The sequence below is a fragment of the Oryctolagus cuniculus genome, chromosome 7 (assembly GCF_964237555.1).
Source record: "Oryctolagus cuniculus chromosome 7, mOryCun1.1, whole genome shotgun sequence".
Lineage (NCBI taxonomy): Eukaryota > Metazoa > Chordata > Mammalia > Lagomorpha > Leporidae > Oryctolagus > Oryctolagus cuniculus.
In genome coordinates, this window is record NC_091438.1 from 124112646 (window position 1) to 124135136 (window position 22491).

Here is a 22491-nt window from a genome sequence, read left to right on the forward strand (position 1 = left end):
GAAGAGGGCGTCAACCAGGCTGGAGCATGGACTGCTTTGGTGAGGAGACGTCAGCCATGTGCTCGAACTCTGCCTGCCCCAACTCCCACCCTCAGAGCCTCTCTGCCCCCTCAGATGCTCACTGCTCCCCAGGAGGCAGAGGGGAGCCCTTGTGCAGCCCTTCCCACTTATTCCCACCCGATGCAGTGGAGCTCCTCACAGACCCCCCAGGGAGGTCAGGGAACGTCAGAGATGGGCTGAGGGTCTCACGGAGTGGGCCCTGAGCGGCCTGTGCATGCTCTGGACGGTGCACCCAGCTCAGGCGGTGCAGGGGAAAGAGCAGGGCTCGGGCGTCTGACCACCCTGAATTGGAACTCACAGCACCCGTGTGACTTCTGGCAAACTCCTTCCCCTCTCTGGGCCTCTACAGGATAATAAAGTCAGTGTTGCAGGGCTGCCAGGAAGACTCATTTCCTCCACTCAACATTTACTTAATAAGTGTTTGATATGTGCCAGGGACGTTGTGCTGGGTGCCAAGGATATAGCAGCGAACATGACCCTGGCCGTCCTGTGGGGGTGGGGGGAGAGGGTGCTACAAAGAGGGAAAAACAGAGCCGGCGCCGCAGCTCACTAGGCTAATCCTCCGCCTTGCGGCGCCGGCACACCGGGTTCTAGTCCCGGTCGGGGTGCCGGATTCTGTCCCGGTTGCCCCTCTTCCAGGCCAGCTCTCTGCTATGGCCAGGGAGTGCAGTGGAGGATGGCCCAAGTGCTTGGGCCCTGCACCCCATGGGAGACCAGGAGAAGTACCTGGCTCCTGCCATCGGATCAGCGCGGTGCGCCGGCCGCGGCGGCCATTGGAGGGTGAACCAACGGCAAAGGAAGACCTTTCTCTCTGTCTGTCTCTCTCTGTCCACTCTGCCTGTCAAAAAAAAAAAAAAAAAAAAAAAAAAAAGGAAAAACAGAGAAACTTCTGTGATGTTGTGATGTAAGATGACCTGATGTGTTCCATAGGTGACAGTCACCCTTCCTTCTCAGATACGTCATTAGAAATGGGCATCTGTAATCCCTCAAAGTGGGGGGAAACCTGGACCCCCAGGACTGGGCACCTGGGCCTGCATCTTTCTCCTCTCTCTTGCTCGCCCCCCTGCAGCTGTCTCAGGCCCATTTCTGCTTTGCTCTCAGTGGTTTAGAGTCCCCGCCGCGGCGGCCCCGCCATGGAGCCACCTGTGAGCGATGTCGTGGCCCCACGCTGTCTGGGACACGTGCCGGAAGTGCTTCTCCTGCCTCTGCCCCCACCCCACTCACAGAAGCCACTCAAAAAACGGAAAGGGAGGGGGAGAAGGAGCGGAGGAGCTGACACATCCCTTGCCTGACTGCTCCCCTACATTCCTCAGACTTTACTCGCCCATCAAAGCCTCACTCAGCACTCACCTCTTCCCTGAAGCCCTCCAGGATCACTTAGCCAGTGGTGATCTCTCCCTCCCCAAACCTGCAAAAAAGAGAGCAGACAGCCCACTTTGAGGGCATCCAGCCTGTAGCTTGTGCCTTTTGCCTTCACCAAAAGAAGATGAGCACCCCACTGTAGGGCCTCGCACCCAGCAAGTTCCTGTGCACCCTCCGAGCCCTGGCGTAAGGTTTGTGACAGTCTCCTCCCCCTGTCCTCCAGCGGTGGCACCTCCTCCTTTGCTTCTGTTCCCAAGTCTGTGTGCTCGTCCTCGTCAGCCACACTGGGAGGGAACATCTATTGCCTGTCTCTTCCAAAGCTGCCTGTGAATTGCTGAAGGCCACCTAGCCCAGGGCCACCACTTAGTAGGTGGTTAGTGGATTCTCACCACAGGAACAAGACCAGATTTGGCTCTACCCTCTCCTGGGCTAAAAAGCAGGTGCCTAGCCACAGCCACAGCCACAGCTGAGAGTGGCTGATGGATCCTGAAAGGGCATGATCCGGCCCGCCAAGGCAGATCCACCTGCACAGCTCTGGGTCCGCTCCCCTCTCTCCTGCCAAGGCCTTGGTTTCCCTCGTGCAGTGGTACAGAGCCGTCCACATGCACAGGTCTTTCTTAGCAAAGTAGAAGCGTCTTCATTCTACCAGATCTGGAATGTTTGTGTAACACAGCAGGTGTTCTGCATACAGGGGGGAATAGCAACTTTTTTCCCTTTCATTTTTGAAGAAACTAGAATTGTACGTTTAACAGAGAAACTTGATATTGACTTACAGAAGTAAATAGGATTAACCTTATTTGCGAAATTTGATATTAACCTGTGTATTTCAGCAGAAATCCGAAATCTAATTAGTGTTCAAACATAAATAATATGTATGGGGGGGTAGGAGGTTTCAGAAACTCCTGGAAGTCACATAAGCATTAGCTTTTTCTAGAAAGGACAGCAGTAGTGCAGTGTAACACAAAACGAGACGAGGAAATTGTGGAATTTCATTTACTTGTTGGGGTAACACACACTGCGGAAGCCGCTCCCTCTGTGCCAGGAGTCCAGTTTTATGGGAGAGGACGCTTTGGCTTAAAGAGGTAAATAAGGGGACCAGCATTCGTGCCAGGTTTTCCTAACACTAAAACCGTGGCTCAGCCCCTCACATCACAGCTGTTTGTAGGCCAAGTAACAATGCTTCATGTGCTAGATTCTGAGCGTTCCCAGAACTGGGGCAGACTTTTTTTTTTTGTCTCTGGGTCCCCAGTGCCTGTTACAGAGCCCAGATCTCGGTGTGCAGGCGGGGATTGTGTGATGAATGGGCTCGTGAGTGACTGAATGAAGACAAGTACTACCTTTTATACTTTTCTAAAAGCTTCATTTCCCCAGCTGAGAGGTTTCTCTCCACGGAAGGGATATTTTCCCGAAAATAAACCTCAAGTGTGTGTCAATGCCAGAATGCAAGCAGATCAAAAGGCCTCTTTTTTATTATTATTATTCCTACGCTTCCCACGAAGTGAAAAAAGTTCCTTTGTTACCTAAAATATCTGCACCAGATCGTACAATGCCGTCTCTTAACACAAGTGCTTATTATTGTGGCTAATTTGGTCACATGTGTTTGAGAGAGAACAATGCCTCAGAAATTTTTAAAAGCAAAACAGCAATCTGAAGCATTTGTGGTAATGAGATGTAAATTGCCAACATTGGGAGTGGAGCCCACTGAATCTGCAATGAAGTGATTCCCCCCCCCTTTAAATTAAAAGCACTAGAGGCCCTCCCTTCCTTCCCCCAAGGAAACCACATGCTTTTTTGTTCCCTTTCTTTAAGATTCTGTAGCGCCAAACCCCAGGCTTTCTCGACCGGCTCATGCCTTCCTTCACCTGCCGTTTTCTGAGCTCCTGCTTCACGCCGCCTCGCAGAGCTGTCAGCCTGTCGGGTGGCTTTTGGAGCCCCATCTTACAGGTGGGACAGCTGAAGTGCAGACATCTGGTGCCATGCAACCAGGAGTCGCACCCAGGTCTCCCAGAAGGTCCCTTCTAGCGCGTAGCAGTGCCCTGCTTGCAGAGGCTATGGCTCCAGGTGTTCAGGACACAGTGCCCTGGAGAGAGTGCTGCGGCCAGCAGCCACCAGTGTGCGGTGGCGCTGGCTGAGAATGTGAGGTGGTTGTTTTCCCAGAGCCAGAGACCTGTGCAGTGACCTTGGTATGGGATAATATTGGGTAGTCCTGCAGGAGACCATCATGAGCACGGTAGGGAGGGGCTGGGCTGTGGGTCCAAGGAGCTGGCGGCTCTGTGCTGCAGCCCGGTGGAATCCGGCCTCACAGAGTCCATGGTCTAGCAGACAGCCTTAAGTTCACAAGGTGGGGTAGGACAGGGGCGTACCAGGCACCTGCTCTGTGCCCCACTCTGAAATCATGCCACGTATTTAACCTTCAGTCTTGCCAAGTCCCTGTTGTCATTCCTTCTTTCAGGTGAGGCATCAAGGTCAGACGTGTTAACTATTTATGTGTAAAGTATCTCCTGGGACTAAAGTTTAAACCAGGCACAGTGCTGGGTGGACCACGGTCTCAGATGTTTTTGCCCAGCCCCTGCCTGTCCTGAAGCCTTTCCGTCTGGTGAATGACTGCCTCTGATGATTCTGGTACAGGTGGGGCTGGGGGGCATTCCGAAGGAGGGTGAACGTCTCCTACCCGAGGAAGACCTCAGCTCACCCAAACAGTAAGCAGCAAACCCAGGCTTTAAACCTCAGTCACTGTGGCTCCAAACCCCAAGCTGTAAGGTGGAGAGAACCATTTATTCTGTTTGAGGGGAGAGGGTGGCTTCATGGAAGGGGGTGGTATTGGAGTCAGGCCTCGAAGCATTGGTGGAGTTTGGATAGGTGGATGTCCATAGGGTAGAACATTCTAGACAAAGGGAATGGCATAAGCAAAGGCTAGGAGGTGGGAAAGAATGATGGATGTGTAGAGAGGATTAGGCAGGCCACTTTGATTGGAATGGGGAGGAGACCACCAGAGAGGTGACTCTCAACCCCTGCTGCTCATGTCCCTCAGGTGTCCCTCTGTGGGCCGAGTGGAGACGGAGTCCTTTGTCTACATCTGTAGCCATTTGAATTGTCCATTCTCTACTTCCCAGGCATTCAAGAGACAGCTTCTCACCTACCCACAACTCTACCCCCAAGCTTCCCCACTCAGCAGCTGAGAGTTACTTCCTTTTTCCCCAGCCTGATAAAGTCCCTCCCCTCCCCCCCCCCACACATTCCTGTGGCCTAAAGAATTGACTAAGAGCCTACAATGTGCCAGGCATTTACCAAGGTGGCAAAGAGGGGGAAGCTGGCTCTGGAGGGGCCTCACAGTGCATCACTGAGAGCAGCCAGGTGGGTGAATGACTGCAAACATAATTAGCTGCAAGTATCTACAGTAAGGAGACAGACCCCTGCCTGGTAAGGATCAGCACAAGACCTCACCAGGGAGACACTCGCACAAGGGAGACACTCACGCTGTGTCCTGAAGTCTGAATGGGGGCTTGGCAAACAGGTGAGGCAGCGGTCAAGCACAGAGGCTTGGGGCAAATTAGCACTTGCAGATCTGCATAGAGGTGAATACTGAGGGGACAAGATATGAGCTCTACAGGTAGGCTGGAGGCTTAAGGAGAGTGCTGTGAAACCTAAGCAAACAAGGTCACAGTCACGTGGAAGACCTCTGTGGCAGCCATTGTGGAGGTGGATGGGGAGAATCAGACTGGAGTCATAGCTGGACTGGATTCTTTCTCTTGTCCAACAGCCTCTGGGAAAGGAAGCTTTCATAAAGGAAGGGTAAGGGCTTGCCAAAGAAGACCTGTGAGCCAGTGGCTGCCTAGACCTCCTCCTTCCGCCCATTCCTTTTTCCTATTGCTGAGTGTCTGAGAGGCAGAGACCTCAAACACTAACACAGGCAGGCATTTCAGGGGAAACTAGTGATTCCCTCTTCCCAGATCCAACAAAAGAGCAAGTGTCCCACTTGAGTTTGTTTGTGTCTCAGAAATTCAACTTGACTGCCCACACAGAGAAGAGACACTTTGACATCTGCTTCTGAAACTGGGAGTATTCATTCCTTGTTGTCATCCATGGATTCACCTAGTAAACACTCCGAGAGCACCTACTCAGTGCCGGGTGCTGGGAATAGAGGGAAGAATAAAATGTAGGCCCAGCCCTTGAATAGTTCATGCACTGTTGGGAGATGCCATCCGTCGTTCGCTCTGCTACCTTCTGCATCTGCAATTCACTTGCCTGCGGTCACTTAATTAAAATAGAGCAGAGCCAGGAATTGGACTCCAGATCCCTCCTCCAAGAAGGGACGAGGTCTTTCATCCTCACTCTTTGGCTCCTCAGTCACCTTGCCTTCTGCTCTGTCCAAGTTGTATGCTTAAATCTTTGGAGACGGCGCAGATTGATTCTGTCTTGTCATTGGTAGCTACCAGCAACTCAAAATTGGTATTCTGAGAAGCCCTGTTACGAGGAATTTTAGTCATAAAATCACTAATACCTTCCCCAAAGTCTAGGATGCGGCAACGGAACACAGAATTGCAACCAGCTTGTTGCACAGGGCTTCTTTATACAGAGAGCTGTCTACCCGGTTGTCCGCATGAGTTGGGCAGGATGGTTGAGCTGTGAGTTCCTCAGGTAGCGAAGTTAAATGCACAGCCACAGGGAGCTGTTGTGGCAGTAACTGAGTCTCCGATCCCAGTCAGCTCCTAAGTGTTTGCATAGGGAGACTCCAGTGCACTAACCTGGGTTGGCCTTGCAGTTGGTCTCCCGAAGGAGTCACTCAAGTCATCCAGCCTTATTTACCCATTGTTATTCTGTTTCTCTGTCCTTTGATAATCAAGACACAATAGGTGATTTTAAAAAATAGTCTATCATTTTTAAAAGCTAGTGGAGAAAAAAAAATCCCCCTTCGAAAACACCATTTATCTGGCTTCCTTTCGCTGTTTAAATGGGGTACATAATTTGCGTTGATTACATTAAAATAAAAATCAGTAGCTGCTGGATCAGGCAATCAGGGGCCTACTCTGTATTGTATTTTAATTTCCTGGTTGGAATCCTCCTGTCTAGATACTGGGTCTTGGGGAGGAGGAGGCCTTCACATCTCTCCCTGTGGCTCTCCTAACCTCCCTTCTTCCACTCTGGGCTTCTCCACTGTGGGCTGCAGAGATGGGGCAGGTACACAGCTTGTGTATTACAGGAATGTTACAGGGATCGCCACCCCTTTCCTCCAACCCAGTCTGAACAGAGGCTCTTTCCTGTACAGGAAGTTAAGTCCCCTGCTTTTCCATTTAGACAATGACACACTACAAGAGTGCTCTTCATTCGTACTTTAAATTAGAGTCTCATCCCTTCTTGTCTCCCAGTTTTCTACCTTTTCCCTGGTGACAGTCATACCTCCTATTTTCAATTCTGGGTTTAAGCATAGTCCAATGGACAAAAATAAGTTACCCTAATTTTTTTGTGCCACTATGTGCTGATAGATGCATAGTTAAAAAATATTTGCCTTTTATTTTCCTTGGAGTTCTAGACAGATCTCTTTTCTTAACTGCCTAGGTCCCGCCATTGACTTGGAAAAAGTAAAGTCAGAATGTCTCGAGCCCGAGCCGGAGTTACGGAGCACTTTCAGTGAGGAAGCAAATACGTCGTCCTATTACCCTGCTCCTGCGCCTGTCATGGACAAGTATATCCTAGACAATGGCAAGGTAGTGTTTTAAGCTCGATATCCATTCCCTGCAAGTGTCTACTAGTCAGAGTAAAGATGAAGAGTATGGTGGGAGCTTGGCCTAGCCCTGAGCAACTCTCCAGAATCTCTATATTGTAACTAGAGAAGCTGTATCTTTGCTGGGACTTTTCCTGTCTTCTTCTTTCTCCTCTCCCTTTCTTTTTTATTAGTCAAAGCAACTGCAGAATTAAACTTGACATTTTAAAATAACTTATCAGTGAGGAAGATTTTATTTTTTACATCCCATAGCAGTTCAATGAAACTGTAGCATCCTACAAAACCAGATAGCGCCATGTCTTTATTGTGAACTATAAATGAAATGCCTGATTTATAGATAACAGCTCAATATATGTATACAGGTTCACCACTTACAAGGTATGCACATGTTTTCCCAGGCCCAGGGATTCGGGGGTGAATGAGACATGCACCCTAACCCTAAGCTGCCTTTAAGGTGTGTGTTCAGTGAAGGTTGGCCCAAAGTCCTAGGGCCACGTGTAACTCTGCAGACTTTCATATATGACCCTTGAAAACAGATCATGAAAGAAAACCTAAGCATGATTAGTAGTTATATTGATACAGAGATGGGAAGTAACGGATTAGCTTTGAGAAGCCTCAAGGTCACATGCAGATAAGGCAGCAAGGCAGGAAGCTGCTCTGCCGTTCTTGCTAACATCTCAGTGAATTCGTCTGAAGGAGAGCGTATCAGAGCCCTTTGTCTCCAGCTGTATCAGTGTTGTGTCCTCTGCCACCACGGCACATGTCACGGTTAGGCACATACCTCTCCTTCTCCCCAGGCAGTCATCTGTGTCAGTTCGTTTTTCTTGCCTCCTTCTTCACAAGGTCTCTGTTTACCTGCCATCCTTCCTTGGTGACTTGATGAGAAAGACAAGGTTGTCTTATTAGTTTGTCCAGATACATCCCTTCAACTGGCCGGCCCGACCAAAGCAAACATGGTCAAACTGAGCTTGGCGTTCAGGGCTCCCGTGGATGTGCCATATTCTCTGCATTTCCCACTGAGTGCTGCCTCCCCTGCAAACACAGGGCTGAGGGGCCAGGCCTGCTCCATCCAGCGGGCTTTAGCAGTCAGCTTCGCGGAGGAGAGGAGGTAGGCCGCCTAGAGCCTGAGTTCTTAGGTCAGCACTGCCTCCGTCCTACCTGTGTGACCATGGGCAAATCCTTCACTTCCCTGGGCTCCAGCATCCTTGTCTGTGAAGGGTGGATTGCACTGATGCTCTCCCTAGGCCTTCTTTGACTCAAACTGTGTATCAAAGATTGGTGAATCTTGCCTAATTGAAGACAAAAGAAGGGACAGCTATTCTATGTTTGTTGATTTCCTTTTAGTCATGACAGCTCCACGTTGTGGAGTGATTAGAGTGTTTTTCTTAACGTAGCATCCAAGAGAAATCTATTTCCTGCCTTGAAGGCTGATGGACAGTTTCTAAGCATTACAGGGACCTCTTTTGCAAAGGTAGCCATCTCCCTCCTAAAAATAGGTCTCTCAAACCTCATTTAGTTTTTGTACATAAATTGAACAACAGATCTTGAAAATGCCTATAGTTTTCATTGTTATTTGCCATCTTGTGGCTATAACCTGGTTTTTGTTTGCAACTAAACTGTCGTCAGGCAGTGAGATTTAGGAAGGGGGAGGAGAGGAAGCAGACACTGGAAGTGGATGGCAGCTTCTAAGAACAGGATTTCCCACGTGCCGGAGGAGCCCTCACTGCTCTTGTGTCTGCTGTCTCCTCTGACCCTCCCTTCTGTCTGCGTGAACAGAGGCTGCATCCCGACAAGGTCCGAGGCACTGGAAGGGGATCTATTTCCTGGTAGGAGACTGGTTGTGTCCTGTAACACACTTCACAAGGATAGGTTTTGGTCAAGCCCTGTCCTGCCGCGTGTCCTGTTTCAATAACGCCCTCGACACACATAAGGCCCAGCCCCGCATTTTGTCAGGGGGCCGCTGTGCTTTCCATGAATGGTGCTCACCACCAGGCAACTCTCTGCTTGTGGGAAACCATTGCTTTTCTTTGTCAAGATGCTTTATTTCAAAAGCTCGCTGCATCATAAAGTTTCAAAGACCATTAAAGTTTAAACAGTCTAATTGATGTGGAGGATGGAAAGGGAAACATAGCCAGAGAAGGGACTTGTCTGCCCTTACTCAACAGGGGAGCAGCAGGCAGGAACTGGAAGTGAGAGCTCCGGTTTCCAGGCCAGTGCCCTTTCCGGTCTATCCTGCCACATCCCTGCAGGCTGGACAGTATGCTCCAGGTGACCCTGAGCTTTGCTGACCTCAGGGGTCCTTGTCGCAGATGTCTCGGTGCATCCCTGTGATCGCTCTAGCTGAGGGCATTTCTTTCTGGGCTATCAAGTTGGCCTTCTGCTCAACCCAATGTCAGGAAATATTTACTTCTCAAGGAACAGCAGCTCCTTGGGACCGAAAACCAGTGCCATTAAGATGTCTCAAGTATGGGCCTCAGTTTCTTTATTATGTTCCTTCAGACTGAAACTGATGCCTTTGTAGAGGCAGAGGAGGCAAAGCCTGGATCCCTCTGCTCTGTACTGAAAGGGGCCGATCCAGGAGGTGAAGGCTGGAGTGGGCTAGGAATCCCGAAGCGATGGCACCTAGCCCTGGAGCAGCCAGGGAATGTTTCCTGGACTTTAGACTGGGGCTTGAGATGAACAAGCTTAAGAAGACAGGGAGGAGGTGTTCATTCCTGTGCAGGGGAATGCGCGAGCAGAGTCAGGGAAAGAAGGCAGAGGTTGTACCGTGTTGTTCCTGAGTGTGTGCTGTGTCCTGGCCTTTGACTCTTCTTGCTTCCTTTAATCCTCACACCAGCGAATGAGGTGACGATATGTCTATGGTACTGAGAAAGTAAGGCTCCGAGACGCTCGAGTTACTCAGCCAGTAGACGCAAAAACCAGGGTTCACATCGGGACTGGTGGCTCCAGTCCTTCCTCTTCCATTACACTGGAAGGAGAAGGAACAGGATGCGCTCAGGAGGGCTTTGTAGAGCAGCGGGCACAGTAAGCAGGTTCATAGGTAGAATGTCCAAGAGGTTAGTAGGTAGAATGGAGACAGGGGCCTGGTGAGCCTTGGGAGCCAGGATGAGGAAGGAGGTGGGAATTGATGTAACAGGAAATTTATGTGACAAAGCCATTCAAAATTCCAGAGCATTAACGTAAAAATTCAAGCAAGACTGCAGATGTCATCTAATCAAAGAAAGAAAATGGCACTTTCTGGAAATTGATCTGGCAGTGATTCCAGGGTGGGTGGGAGGGAGCAGAGCCTGCAGCAGGAGTGCTGCCCTTTGTCCCTGGTTCCCCTGTCTCAGTGGTGAACTGCACTGGGTGTGGGCACGGGCAGTGGCTGGCAGGTACAGAGAAACCTCAAAAAGAAAACTACTTGAACACTGGTGTTTCATGGAGCATTTCGCTGACAGCAGTACCTCCCTGACACTGGCTAGCCAGGAAGACCCAGACAGCATGAGCTTCCAGGTCGCACCGACACGGGTTTGATTCCGAAATTTACTGGTTGTGTGTCTTGGGAGAAGTCATTAAGCTGTCAGGCCCTCTGTTGACACCTGTAAAACGAGGATACGATTTATACCTACTCCCATCTCTGAAGTAGGATTAAATTGAGTGTACAACACCTGGTTAACTAGAGGTATTCAAGAAATAGTAGAGTCCCTTTCTGCTGTATAACATTGGCCAAAATGACCAGCATCTCTTTTAACAGAATAATAAAGTAAAAGTTTCTAGAAAGGCAAGGCCCAGAGTACAAAAGGGCAGAGATCTTTGAAAAAGAAAAGCTGCCTTCGTCTGTAAGGCTTCCTGATTCAGAATTTAATCTGATTTCAGAGTTCCTTATTTTCCCCCTGTCTCCAGAAGCTTGTGTGGGTGGCTCCAGAGCGTCATCAAGGGAGGAGACACAGGGAGCAGCAGGGACCTTGTCCCCAGCACACCTGCCCTGGCACACAGACTGCCCACCTACGTTTCCAACTGCAAAAAAAAAAAAAAAAAAAAAAAAAAAAAAGAGAGACCAGACTTGACCTTGGGGTTGGTGTTGCCTACCCAGCCCCCAGGAGCACATCTCACCCCCGGGTTGCTTAGCTTTCCCAGGCCCACTGAAGTGACTGCAGTACTGAAGTTTGCCGCACAGGGAGGCCAGGGGATCAGATCACCTGCCACTGTCCCAGTGATCTTTTGAGCAAAGGGAGGTGAAGTCAGACATGGCACGTAGACAGTTTACTCACTGATGATGGCGGGTAGACTGGGTTGCTATTTTTTTTGGTTAGTTTTTTGATGGTTGGAAAACCTCAGTAATTGGTGAAGGAAGAGGGTAGCTGGTTGACTTGCCTGCCCGTTTGTGTGTGCCCACCTTCCTTCAAGAAAGAGCTGCAATGGTTTTTGAATAATCAGTCTTGCCGACCTGTCCTCAGTTGGCATGTGTGTGCCCTCTCGGACCAGGCTCTCCAGCCCAGGCAAGACAGCCCATGTGCAGCTGTTTCTGAAACACAGACCTTTGCCACAGCCTTCTCACGCTCCTTCCAAAGTTTAGCTCATAGCCACTGCCCCCGCTCTGTCTCCACAGAGTCCATTTCCTCCTGTCATAGACTCAGCAGAAGCTGGATGTCAAAGTCAAAACTAATTTTTTTAATGATTAAGGTTAGTAAATGGTTTGTAACTTGCCAAAAGAGGCAGAAAAGAGAACAGATTCTAAAGCCTGTAGCTCACTGCTGGATCATTCTGGGTCTTTTGCATTTACTGGCTCTGTACTGAAACTCGGATCATCTCCGTCAGAGGGAACACAAGATTGGGTTCCGTTCCCTGTACCCTCAGAATCAAAGCGAGTACATTGTGGTTGCTTTTAATTTGTGAAAATTGTAGGTGTTCTGAGCCAGAAGGAACCTTGAGATGAAATGCAGCTCTCCCACTTCAGGGATAGGGGCCTGAAGCTCAGAGATGGGAACGCACTTAGCACATACGCTCCGATGGGCCGCAAAGCCTCAGCAGCTGCTCTCCTCCTCCCAGCTGGCAGGGGTTTTCAGATGTTGGGATTACCCAGGGAGCTTTAAACTCGCCACACCCAGATTGAGCAGATCAGAATCTCTGGGAGTGGGGCCAAGGCACCAGCGATTTTTACAGCTCCCCAGGTGGCCCCTGCACGCAGCCAAGACTGAGAACCACTGTGCTGGGAGGGCCAGTGGCCCAGATTATTCACATTGAAGGGAGAGGAGTCTGGCTGTAGTGGGACTTAGGAGTTAGGCCTGTGAGTCCAGAGGCTCAGCCAGGCTGTCAGCAGCCTTGCGATCACAGTTCCAAATCCCAGCTCTGTCACTTCCTAATTGAGTGACCCGTGGCCACCCACCTCGCCTTCCTCACCTTTCTGAACGTGGTTTTTGCATCTGAGATGAAAATGGTGTCTTGGGCCTTCCATCCAGGTTTGAGAGAGTGGCTGGCATGTCACAGGTGTTCAGCCAACAGCAGCTGTTTTTCTTACCCCTGGAGAGTCCATTTTGCACCTGTGGCATGACCCCCCCCCCTTACAGCCAGGCAGCCATGCTTTGTAACAGACAGGAGAAGCCTCCAGCTGCTGGCCTCGTGGACTAACCACGTGCTGCTGTTCGTATCTCTTTCAGGTCCATCTGGGAAGTGGGATTTGGGTTGATGAGGAGAAATGGCACCAGCTACAAGTAACCCAAGGAGACTCCAAGTACACGAAGAACCTGGCAGTCATGATTTGGGGAACAGATGTTCTGAAGAACAGAAGCGTCACAGGAGTCGCCACAAAAAAAAAGAAGGACGCAGTCCCTAAGCCGCCCCTGTCTCCTCACAAACTAAGCATCGTCAGAGGTGGGTCCCAGAGTGGGGTGGCACGGACTGAAGTCCTGGCCTTCATCCATCGGGAATGCATCAGGCACAATGCAGCAAACACTTCCTGGGGTCCCTGCGGGCCAGGGCCTGGGCTGGGCATGGGGACAGAGAAGAGCCGATAAACAGATGCTCTAGAAGAGCTCACCTTTAATTCAAATGAGCCAGTGCACGAGTCCAGTCCAGGGTTCCAGCATGGGAGAGCCGAGAGGGGCACATGACATACTTGGAGTCCTCAGGAGGGAAGGGCACCTTAGCAGGGAAACCGGGGAGGAAGTCCCCAGGGGTGGGAATTGGGCCTCGTAGGATATATCCAACATGGAGGCCAGATGTGCATGGAGAGGTGCTTCAGGGGCAGAAGAAGCTGGGACAAAGGCCTGGCCACGTGCATGCAGAGAGCAGTCCAGGCTGAGGCCAGGGGATTCAGGGCTTGTGGCTCTAGCGCTGTGCCTGGAGCAGGTCATGAGGGAAAGGCCAGCTGATGGTCACCGGCCTCAGCTTCTTTCTGGGGCATGGAAGGGGTGGGAGAGCAGCCAAAGTGGCCATCATCTGTCTGTCCAAAGATTTGATGAGGGCGCCTTGCTCTGCCTCCCTGCCTGCCTGTGTTTCGTCTTTCCTTCGGCCTGTCTCCCCTACCCTCTCTCCATCCTCTCACCTCCCCAAATTCTTATTCTTTGCCAGACCCTCCACTGGGTTTTGAGGACACAGAGTGGGACAAGAGACAGTCCTCCAGGAAAAGTGAACACGGCACAGCCAGCAACTGTGCAGGCAACAGAAACCATAGAGGCAGGGAGGTGGCGGCAGCAGAGGGAGTACAGCGATCGCCCATTATTTTGAGCACTTCCTGCACCTCAGGCTCTTTTTCTTAAAGGAGTCTGTTTAAAGCAGAATATATATTAACTTACTTGTTCTCTTAACAATCCTGCTTGTTAGCTACTACTATTATTCGTTTCACGGGTGAGGTAGCTGAGATGCCAGGTAATTTGCTGGTTGAATCAGGGCCGGGAGCCCAAGCCGGCAGCGTTGGCTTCGCAGTCTGGACTCTTAACCCCTGTTCTCTTAAGTGCCCACATCGGCCCTGCTTGATGAGGGAAATAAGACTCAGCCGGCCAACAAGTGTGTTTTGAGCAGGCCACTGTGCCGGGTTCTAGGGCAGACGGCACATCCGTCCACGAACGAGGCCCCAGCCACAATTTCAGGTGGAGTGAGCCTCGTCCTGGCATGTGGTAGGACAGAGGGGGCCGTGTTAGCTGGGTCGGTTGGCGAGGGTCTGAGTGAGGAGGTGACACCCCAGCTGAGAGCTGGGTGTGGAAGAGGCAGCCCTGTGATGTCCTGAGGGGTGGTGAAGCAGGAGGAGCAAATCGCAGGAGCCAAGGCCAGCGTGAGGCCCCGGAGGTTGGTCTCGTAGGGGCGTGAGGGCCACAGTAAGCAGCGAGGTCCACTCTGCTCACAGCAGGGAGGTGACGGCGGTCTTCAGCTCGTGGGCCGGCCGGCCGCCTCGGGAGATTAGTTAGACGCTGACGCCGTGCTGTCAGGGAGAGATGACACTGCCATAAACCAAGGGCGCAGCAGTGGAGGGAGAGAAGGATGGCCGGCTACAGAGTGTGTTTTGGAGGTGTGGATGGCGGGAAACAGACACTAAGGGCCCAGTCTGAGGTCCCAGCCACAAGGTTTCAGAACCTGGATTCGGCCCCATACCCTCTGACTCTGGTCAGGTTTGTTCTAGTCAAACTCAGCTGTCTCCCTTGCATGGCTGGCTCCTGGTTAATTCACTTAGGCAGCCACGTAGTCTTAGATAATCAGAGATAACGTTCACCTGGCTGCTGTCTGAAATGACGAGACATAATTTGGAAGGCTGCCCTGACAAAGAACCCTCTGGCAGGGGTTTGTAGCCCTGCCCAACCTGGCAGGTGGTTGGCTGATTGTGCTACACTTGTTGAAGGTGACTCAGCAGGTCCCAGGTGCCTTCACGTAATCCAGTGTCTGCCATTGTCCTGTTGTGGTACAAGCCACCTGCCGTGAGTCTGCCCCAGGGGCCCGGGGCCCATCCCCTTAGTGCCTGGCACGTGGTAGGAGCTCAGTGAGTGAGTGCTGGGCAGAGGAAACCCGCCAGCCGGTGCCCTGGCCGAGCCTTGGTGTTGGCTCTTAGAAATCACCACCCCTCCACAGCTGCAGCTCCTCAGCTGAACACTCACCTCCTAAATGGCCAGGGCTGCCTGAGATTGCAGCAACGAATGCACCTAGGAGAGGTGGCCCTCAGCTCTGCGGCTTGGGCTCGCACAGAATCACGGTTCTCAGCTCAGTTTCCCTCTCTGATCGACTCCTGGGTTTACCAATCCCTTTTTGAACCTCAAGTGTTTCTGGGCGTGACAGTCCACACCTGGCTGTTTCTCAGAAGATGCTCTTGTCTCTTCAGGGAAAAGTAAAGGAATTTCCACAACCGTGAACCACCTACAGACTTAACTCAACCCCCCATCCTTCCGCTGCATGTCTCAGAAGTTTCCTTGTCTTACTTGGGGCAGCAATTCTTTCCACCTGGGCTCTGGATCCCCACTCACCTGCCTTCCTAAGTCCCTTGTTCCTCAGTTGCATTCCCGCTGGACTGGCTCCTGCCAGCATTGCTTAACACACCACTTACTACAAGAGCACTTAGTACGAACACTCCTTAGAGGCCACGTCCGTCACCCAGCTGCTGTCGCATCTGCCTGCCTTTCCTTGTCCCAGCTTCTTGAGAAACTTGTCTGCATTTTCTGCCTGTGTTCACAGCGTTGCCCCTGCCAGGTGCCTCCCACTCCCAGGCTTCTGCTTCATCCTCGGTCACCGGTCACTGGGAGGGCCCCAGCGACTTCCTTGTTCGCACCTCCTCACCTGCACCAGGTCCTGGCTACTGCTCCTTTTCTGAGCAGTGCATCCTGCAGGCCCAGGATTTCTCCCACCTCTCCAGCCCCTCAGTCTCCTTGGTGGGTGTCTCCTCTGCACTCCCACCCCACTGAGCTTCCCGTGACTGACCTCCCCTCCTCCCGTTGTTCCCATTGCCTTCAGCATGCCCGTGGCTCCAGGTCGAAACGCCCACCCTGCCTGGGACGTGGTGATCCAATGCCTGGTCAGCGATGTCCTCTCCACCACCACCCTTCCCAGTTCCACTATGCTGTAGCCACACAGGCCGTCTTCCAACCCCTTCTGTGCCTGCCACCAGCAGTGTCCCTCCACCCGATGCATACACTCTGCCTCCTTGTTCTTCCGGGAAGCCTCCCTAAGCAGATCTCTCCATGCCCACCGCCTGTCCTGAGTGCCTCTCCATTGCTCTCTATCACACCACCCACTCAGTCTCTGCTCAGCATTTCTTGTTTACTTGATAACTATCTAATTTCTCTTTCTTCTGCTACCCCCATCTGAATATAAACTTTATAAACATCTTGTTCAGGACCTACATATACTAAGTGCTTACTAAATGTTTGTTGAATCAGTGAATGACAAGCTTCAAGTCTGTATTTGACCTCAGGTCACTCTTCTGGGTTCCTCATCCATGTGTCCTGGCACCTGCTAGTCATCTTACAGACGGCACCACTCACTGCTGTCTACTCCTTCGGCAAGAACCCTCTGCCTCTTCCTCTTTGCCTGTCTTAGTGAATGGCACCACCAGCCAGGGACCCAGTCCGCACCCTTGCCTCCTCCACATGCCTCATTCACCAGCTGTCTGCCCTAGCCACTTCTTCCTACTCACTGCTCATCTCGTAGTCTGGGCCATGCCACTTCATCCTCACACTAACCCCAGCAGCTCCCAGACCCCCCACTGTTGTGTAACCAGGGTGATCTTCCCAAAGCCAGAGTTGATCCTGTGGCCACGGCCATGGTCACAGCTGCCCCTCCCCGCCGTGTTCACTACTAAAGGAGGAACTTATGAACATCTTATAAAAGCACCTTCGTGGTCTGGCCACTGACTACACCTTCAGCAACATTCCCCTTGAACTCTTAAATTATTGCTATAATGAGCTACTACATTCCCTGAACAAGCCTTCTTCCCGCTACCCTTGGGAACTTGCAGATGCTGTTCCTAGAGCTTGGAGCACAGTGCCCCTGCCCCCTCCAGCAGCCCTGCCTGCTCAGCCAACTGCCTGTCACCACGCTCAGGGAAGCCATCTCTTGGGGTTGGTGGGTGCTTCCATTTCTGATTTCTTCTTAATAGTATCTTTGCCTTCTAGCAAGCCTTGTCCAGCAAAAGCTTGCTATGTAAATGAATGGGAAGGAAACTGACTTGCCCCAGGGCATAGACCCAAGTAGAGCCAGAGCCAAGCTGAGCTGGGATTTCAGGCCGAGGGAGATCACCAAGGTTTCCAGTCCTACTGAAGGGCAATGTTGTGGCTGTCTCCCATGCCACCGTATAATCACCATTGAAGCCTCGTTTTGTGAGCTATTCCAGTTTGCCTGATTCTTCCCATGCAGCCTGACTCCCGGATTGGGATTGTTTGCATGTGTTGTATCTGATTTTATCACATTTATTCACATTTGCGGAATAAACATGGTAGAAGCCTTTGTGTTCATAAGGTTGGTGAGGAGTTCCTCTTCCCTTGGATGCTAAACATCACCTCTTTCTGGATAGCAGAAGGATGGAGCAAACACTGACCCTGCCGTGGAGAGATGAAAGCCAGAGGGCTCCAGCAGAGTCTTGCTCTAGTGACAAGCTCCAGAATGACAGTTAAGCCTTCTAAGGGCGAATGACCTTTTGCAGAGTGTCTGAGTTTTCTAAATGAGCCACAGCACTGCGTTCTGGTTAATTTTTATAACTTTTTTAATAGGACACATTAGCGCTGTTATAAACCTTGTTAATTAAGCAGTAATCTCAAATGCTCCCTCGCAGAGGGAGACATTGCCGGCAAGTGCAGGTGATTAATATCGGGAGTCTAATGAAGCCTTTTAATCAACCTGAGGAGCCATTCAGTGCTTTTCCCTCAGGGAATGAGAGGGGTTGGAATGGGGGGGGGGGGCTCCTCTGAAATCCGTCCTCCGCTTGCACCTTTCTGCCTCTTCTCCACTCACTCTCGGGGTTCTAGCGGCCTCCATACCCACTCTCCTGCCTCCCCCTTCTTTCTCCCTCACCTCTTCACCTGCCCGTTCTACCTTGCAAACAACTAGAGACTTGGCGCTACAAGAATCTCCTGAGATTTTTGCAGGGGTGGAAAACCTTTTTTCTGCCAAGGGCCATCTTTATAATATCATTAGTAGGCCATAGAAAATGATCAGCTCAAAAATTAGCCTGCTCTACATTTGTCGCATTTTGAATCCCACCTGCAGTTACCTTGGTGTGGCCAGACCAAGCGATTTTGCACGCCGCAAAGGCCCATGGGCCAGAGTTTCCCACCCCTGCATAGGGTGACAGCCTCCTTTTGCAAATAGTGACACTGAGATCCAGAGAGTTTCCCCTGTAGAGGCTGCACATGTCTAAGCCATATTTAAACCCCATAATTTCTCATCACAAACTGTCTCCCTTCTTGGTTCCAGTTCCAGCAAGGCCACTGCGAGTGTTTGCTTTCCTGGCCCAGGGTTGGGAAGGGAACACCCAAGTCCCAATCTGTGCTGAGAGACAATGTAGTTCGGTCAGAGAGAAAAACAGGCAGGTGTGGGAACCCGGCTGGTGGGTAGAGTAGGGAATCCCCACTCACTCTAGTAGGTTCCAGGAAGGGCTGGATCTGGAAGGAGGCAGGTGAAGGGTAGGGCCCAGGTATGTGGACAGAGATGAGCAGAGCCACTGGTTCATGAGATAGCTTGGAGGGGAGGGGGGCCGCCGCACATGGACGTAGCAGACGTGGAGCTGGAGAGGCAGAACTGCCCACCTTCTTGTCTCTCTCAGTCCTCTGGAAAGGTGGAGACAAATAAAGTAAGGATTGGTCAGGCTGGGGAGTGGCCAGGCAGCAGTGGAGGTCAAGTAAAAACCTTTAAGGCACCACTGTGGAAAACCCTTCTTGGCGGGGAAGAAAGGGTGCCCCAGGGAAAGAACGCTGCCAGCGTGTGCACCTGCAGCCCGTGCCACTGCAGCGCAGCTGGCTCCCTGCCCAGGCACAGGCCAGAGTGTGGGTGGCACCTGGGGGTTCTGCCCCAAACCTGCTGTTTCTCCAGGCCTGTGTTTTCTCACCTAGAAGTGGAGGGGTTAGCACGAGTTAGTCTTTACCATCCCTGCCAGGGTTGACGTTCTGCTTCTCTGAGAACATCACCTGCTCTGGGCTGGCTTGGTAAAGCCAACACTGTGCTTATTCTCCATAGAAATCCCTATTTTATAGATGAGGAGGCCCAGGCTCAAAGAAGCCTTCATTTAGGCCCATGATTGCCTACCCCACCCACACCCTAATCCTCTTATGTCCACAGTTTTGTGCATCTCAGGTTTCCCTGGAAAAACATTCATTGATTTCATTCACTCACTCAATCTATATTGATTTAATCTTTTCCTTTTGCCAAGCACTGAGTGAGGCCCTCAGAGTTAGTAGTTGTATAGACATAAAATAGTTATAACACCCCACAGAGTTGTCATACTCCTTACAGTTTGAAGACTCATAAAATGTTTATCCCACATGCCTCATATCAGCCCTAGAAAGATAATCCATGGCTTATTATCCTTGTTACTGAGCTAAGGAACCTAGGACACTGATTAACACCATGTCCCCAGGCCAGGCTCTGAAACCAGTCCCTGACATCAGACTCCTGCCAGGCCTCGTGTGGGGCTGGCTGTTGGCTTCGTCTTAGCAATGATAGACTCGGTAAGAGAGTAGCTGTCCTCAACCTCATTAGCAATCACCACAATGAGACACCACTTCATACCCACCAGGCTGTCAAAACCTTAATAATGTGACAGTGTCAACTGCTGCTAAAGAAACGAGCATCCAGTACTTGCATACACTGCTGCTAAGAGTGCCACTCAGCACAAGCACTGTGGGAGGACAGTTTACCAGGCATCGCCCAGTAAAGTTGCCTGTGCACACACCCTGACATTCAGCAGTTCCATACCTAGCCTAAGAGTGGAGAAGTTCCGGCTTGGGTGCCCCACAGACGTATGCCAGGGTGTTGGTAACTGCAAAGCCAGGTATCCACTGATAGTAAAATGTATTTAAAGTGTGTGGTACAGTCACACCATAAAACACTACTCCTCAATGAGGATGAATGACCTCCAGCTCTCCTCTTCGTGGGTAAATCTCCAGGCTGGAACAGCGAGTGAGAGAAAGCAAGTCAAAAGGATACAGAGATAGAGAGATATTGGCACATTTATCAAAAGGCTGAACACAGTAAGGAAACACCAGGCATCAGTTATACATATGCATACCTAGATGTTAACACAAGAAGAAATGAAGAGCAGAACTCCAGGATAGTGGTTACCACCGGTGGTGTGGGGGAGGGAGGGCATCCAGGGTCTTCCATGGGCCCAGTAGAGTCCCGTTATCCACAAGGTGGCCGCACGGGTGTTTTGTCATTATTTCTAAACTGTGGACTCACAGTGTGTGCCTATGCTTTTCTAAATACATTCCATGGTACAAATTTAAAGATACAGTTGTGCCAGATGTGTGACTTGGTAGATCAGGAGGCCCACCCTCCCCCTACAGATCTATCCTCAGATTCACCATTAATCCTTGGTCTTGTTGTTTGTTCTCCCTGTCCAGAGTGTTTGTATGACAGAATAGCACAAGAAACTGTGGATGAAACTGAAATTGCACAGAGACTCTCCAAAGTCAACAAGTACATCTGTGAAAAAATCATGGATATCAATAAATCCTGTAAGAATGAAGAACGAAGGGAAGCAAAATACAATTTGCAATAAACTTTGGATTTTTCATAAAGCCTTCGTGTTTTCATTGTGTGGCGTGTGATTTGCGTCCATGGCCCTGTCCAGACCAGACCCCACCATGCACGGCGGTGTGTGGACAGGGAGCCAGTAGGATTCTGGGCTCAGCAACTTGTTCTGAACTTGGACTTCCTACTCCAAAGAAGGCAGAGGATTTGCTGAGACTGAGGCAGCAGCCTGGTGCCAGTGGCATTATGGGGATGGGGAAGGCACTCTTTCTGCAGCAGGATAAAGTATCTCTGAACTGCCTGTCACTTGAGCAGGATTGGAACTGATATTTTTACCATCCAAGGACTTCGATCCCGTTCCTCTATTTTGTTCTATAATAAAGCTTCATTAATTCTTTGATGTAGACTATCGTTATCCTCATTTATTTATAACACAGATACACAGCAGAGGTGTGTGCGGCCTGAAATGCCTTCTCTTTTCGGGGAGGAGTCTTCAGTCTGAAGGAGAGACGGCACCTGAGGGTCAGGGGTGCTGTCCGGATCTGAAGGGCTGTCTCCAAAGCAGGTCTCTTTCTCTGACAGTCACCTTTCTCACTTAAGGTGATCTGAAATTCAGCTTCCCTGGCCTTTTGGTTCTATCTCTGTAAGGAGGTGTAGGGGGACAATAATCTTAGATGGGGGGGGGGGGAGGTAGTGTTATATCGGTGTCACCTGGTATCCATTCATCCTACCTGATATCCTGAGTGATCTTTCAAGTTCCGTAATTTGTATATGGTTCTTTCTTAATGAGTCCCAATGTACCCGGCACACATTCTGGCTAACCATGTTGGATCTTGTGTTGATGTGCATTTTCCTTCTGTGATACCTGTGAAGTGAGCATGGCATATAGGGCATTGGGGAGACACCTCTAGGTTTCAGGCCTGGCTACCCTTCTTGCTTTGGTCTTAACCTAATCTCTTTGAGTTTCCATTTTCTATTCCATAAAAAGGAGATAATATCTGCCTTGCAGAGTTGTTATAGGGACTATATATATATATATATATACACACACACACATATATATATACATATATATATATAAGATTCAATGAATGCTGGCAATTTTTACTCATTTGGCCTCTGGTTTTGCTGATAGTTTATCCATTTACTGGTGGTCTACAGTGAAAAACTCAAGGTTATTGGAATAACTAGGGGAAGTGATTACCACTTCGAGAACTTTTATTTTAGTACATAAAATAATCCTTTGTAATGTGAAATATATGCTCCTAATGAGGTTTTACATGTGAATTTTCTATTATGGAATTTCCCTAGCCCTCCCAAAACTAGCAGTGTGATCTTGGACCAATCACTTAATTTCTCAGAATCCTTATCAGTAGAACAAGGAAAATGATGCCTATCTTACAGGCTGTATAAATAATGAAGGAATAATAATAGACATGCTAGGACTTTTCTAGGTACTTAACGTGGATTCATTGATTTTGTGAGGTATGTAAAGTTCTTGACACTTGGTAGGTATCAGTAAATTCTTGTTTAAGATGTGTTTTAATAGCATGGGGCAGCGGGCTTGAATGGTGTGGAGTATTCATATGAGAAACCAAAGGAAACTATGCATCATGCCTGATCTCATCCCTAAGCATGGTGAAGGTGTGGACACCCAGAGCCTGTGAGCATTTGCCATCAAAGGAAATGGTACCTGCTTTATA

General features: G+C 50.3%; 1 protein-coding gene across 5 annotated transcripts in view; it reads left to right on the forward strand.

Moving 5' to 3' along the window:
* Positions 1-22491, forward strand: part of LOC100353437 (AGBL carboxypeptidase 4) — a 669119-nt gene that overhangs the window by 433830 nt on the left and 212798 nt on the right. For 3 of the 5 annotated variants that reach the window (XM_051857790.2, XM_002715109.5, XM_070078543.1), the window contains 3 exons: positions 6979-7127; positions 12784-12997; positions 20659-21192. The exons of the other annotated variants lie outside the window; for them this stretch is intronic. In XM_051857790.2, coding sequence (XP_051713750.1) covers positions 6979-7127; positions 12784-12997; positions 20659-20816 — 521 coding nt within the window. In that variant the 3' untranslated portion in view covers positions 20817-21192. Of the gene's footprint in view, positions 1-6978; positions 7128-12783; positions 12998-20658; positions 21193-22491 lie in introns of those variants that run through there. 5 annotated transcript variants of the gene reach the window in all.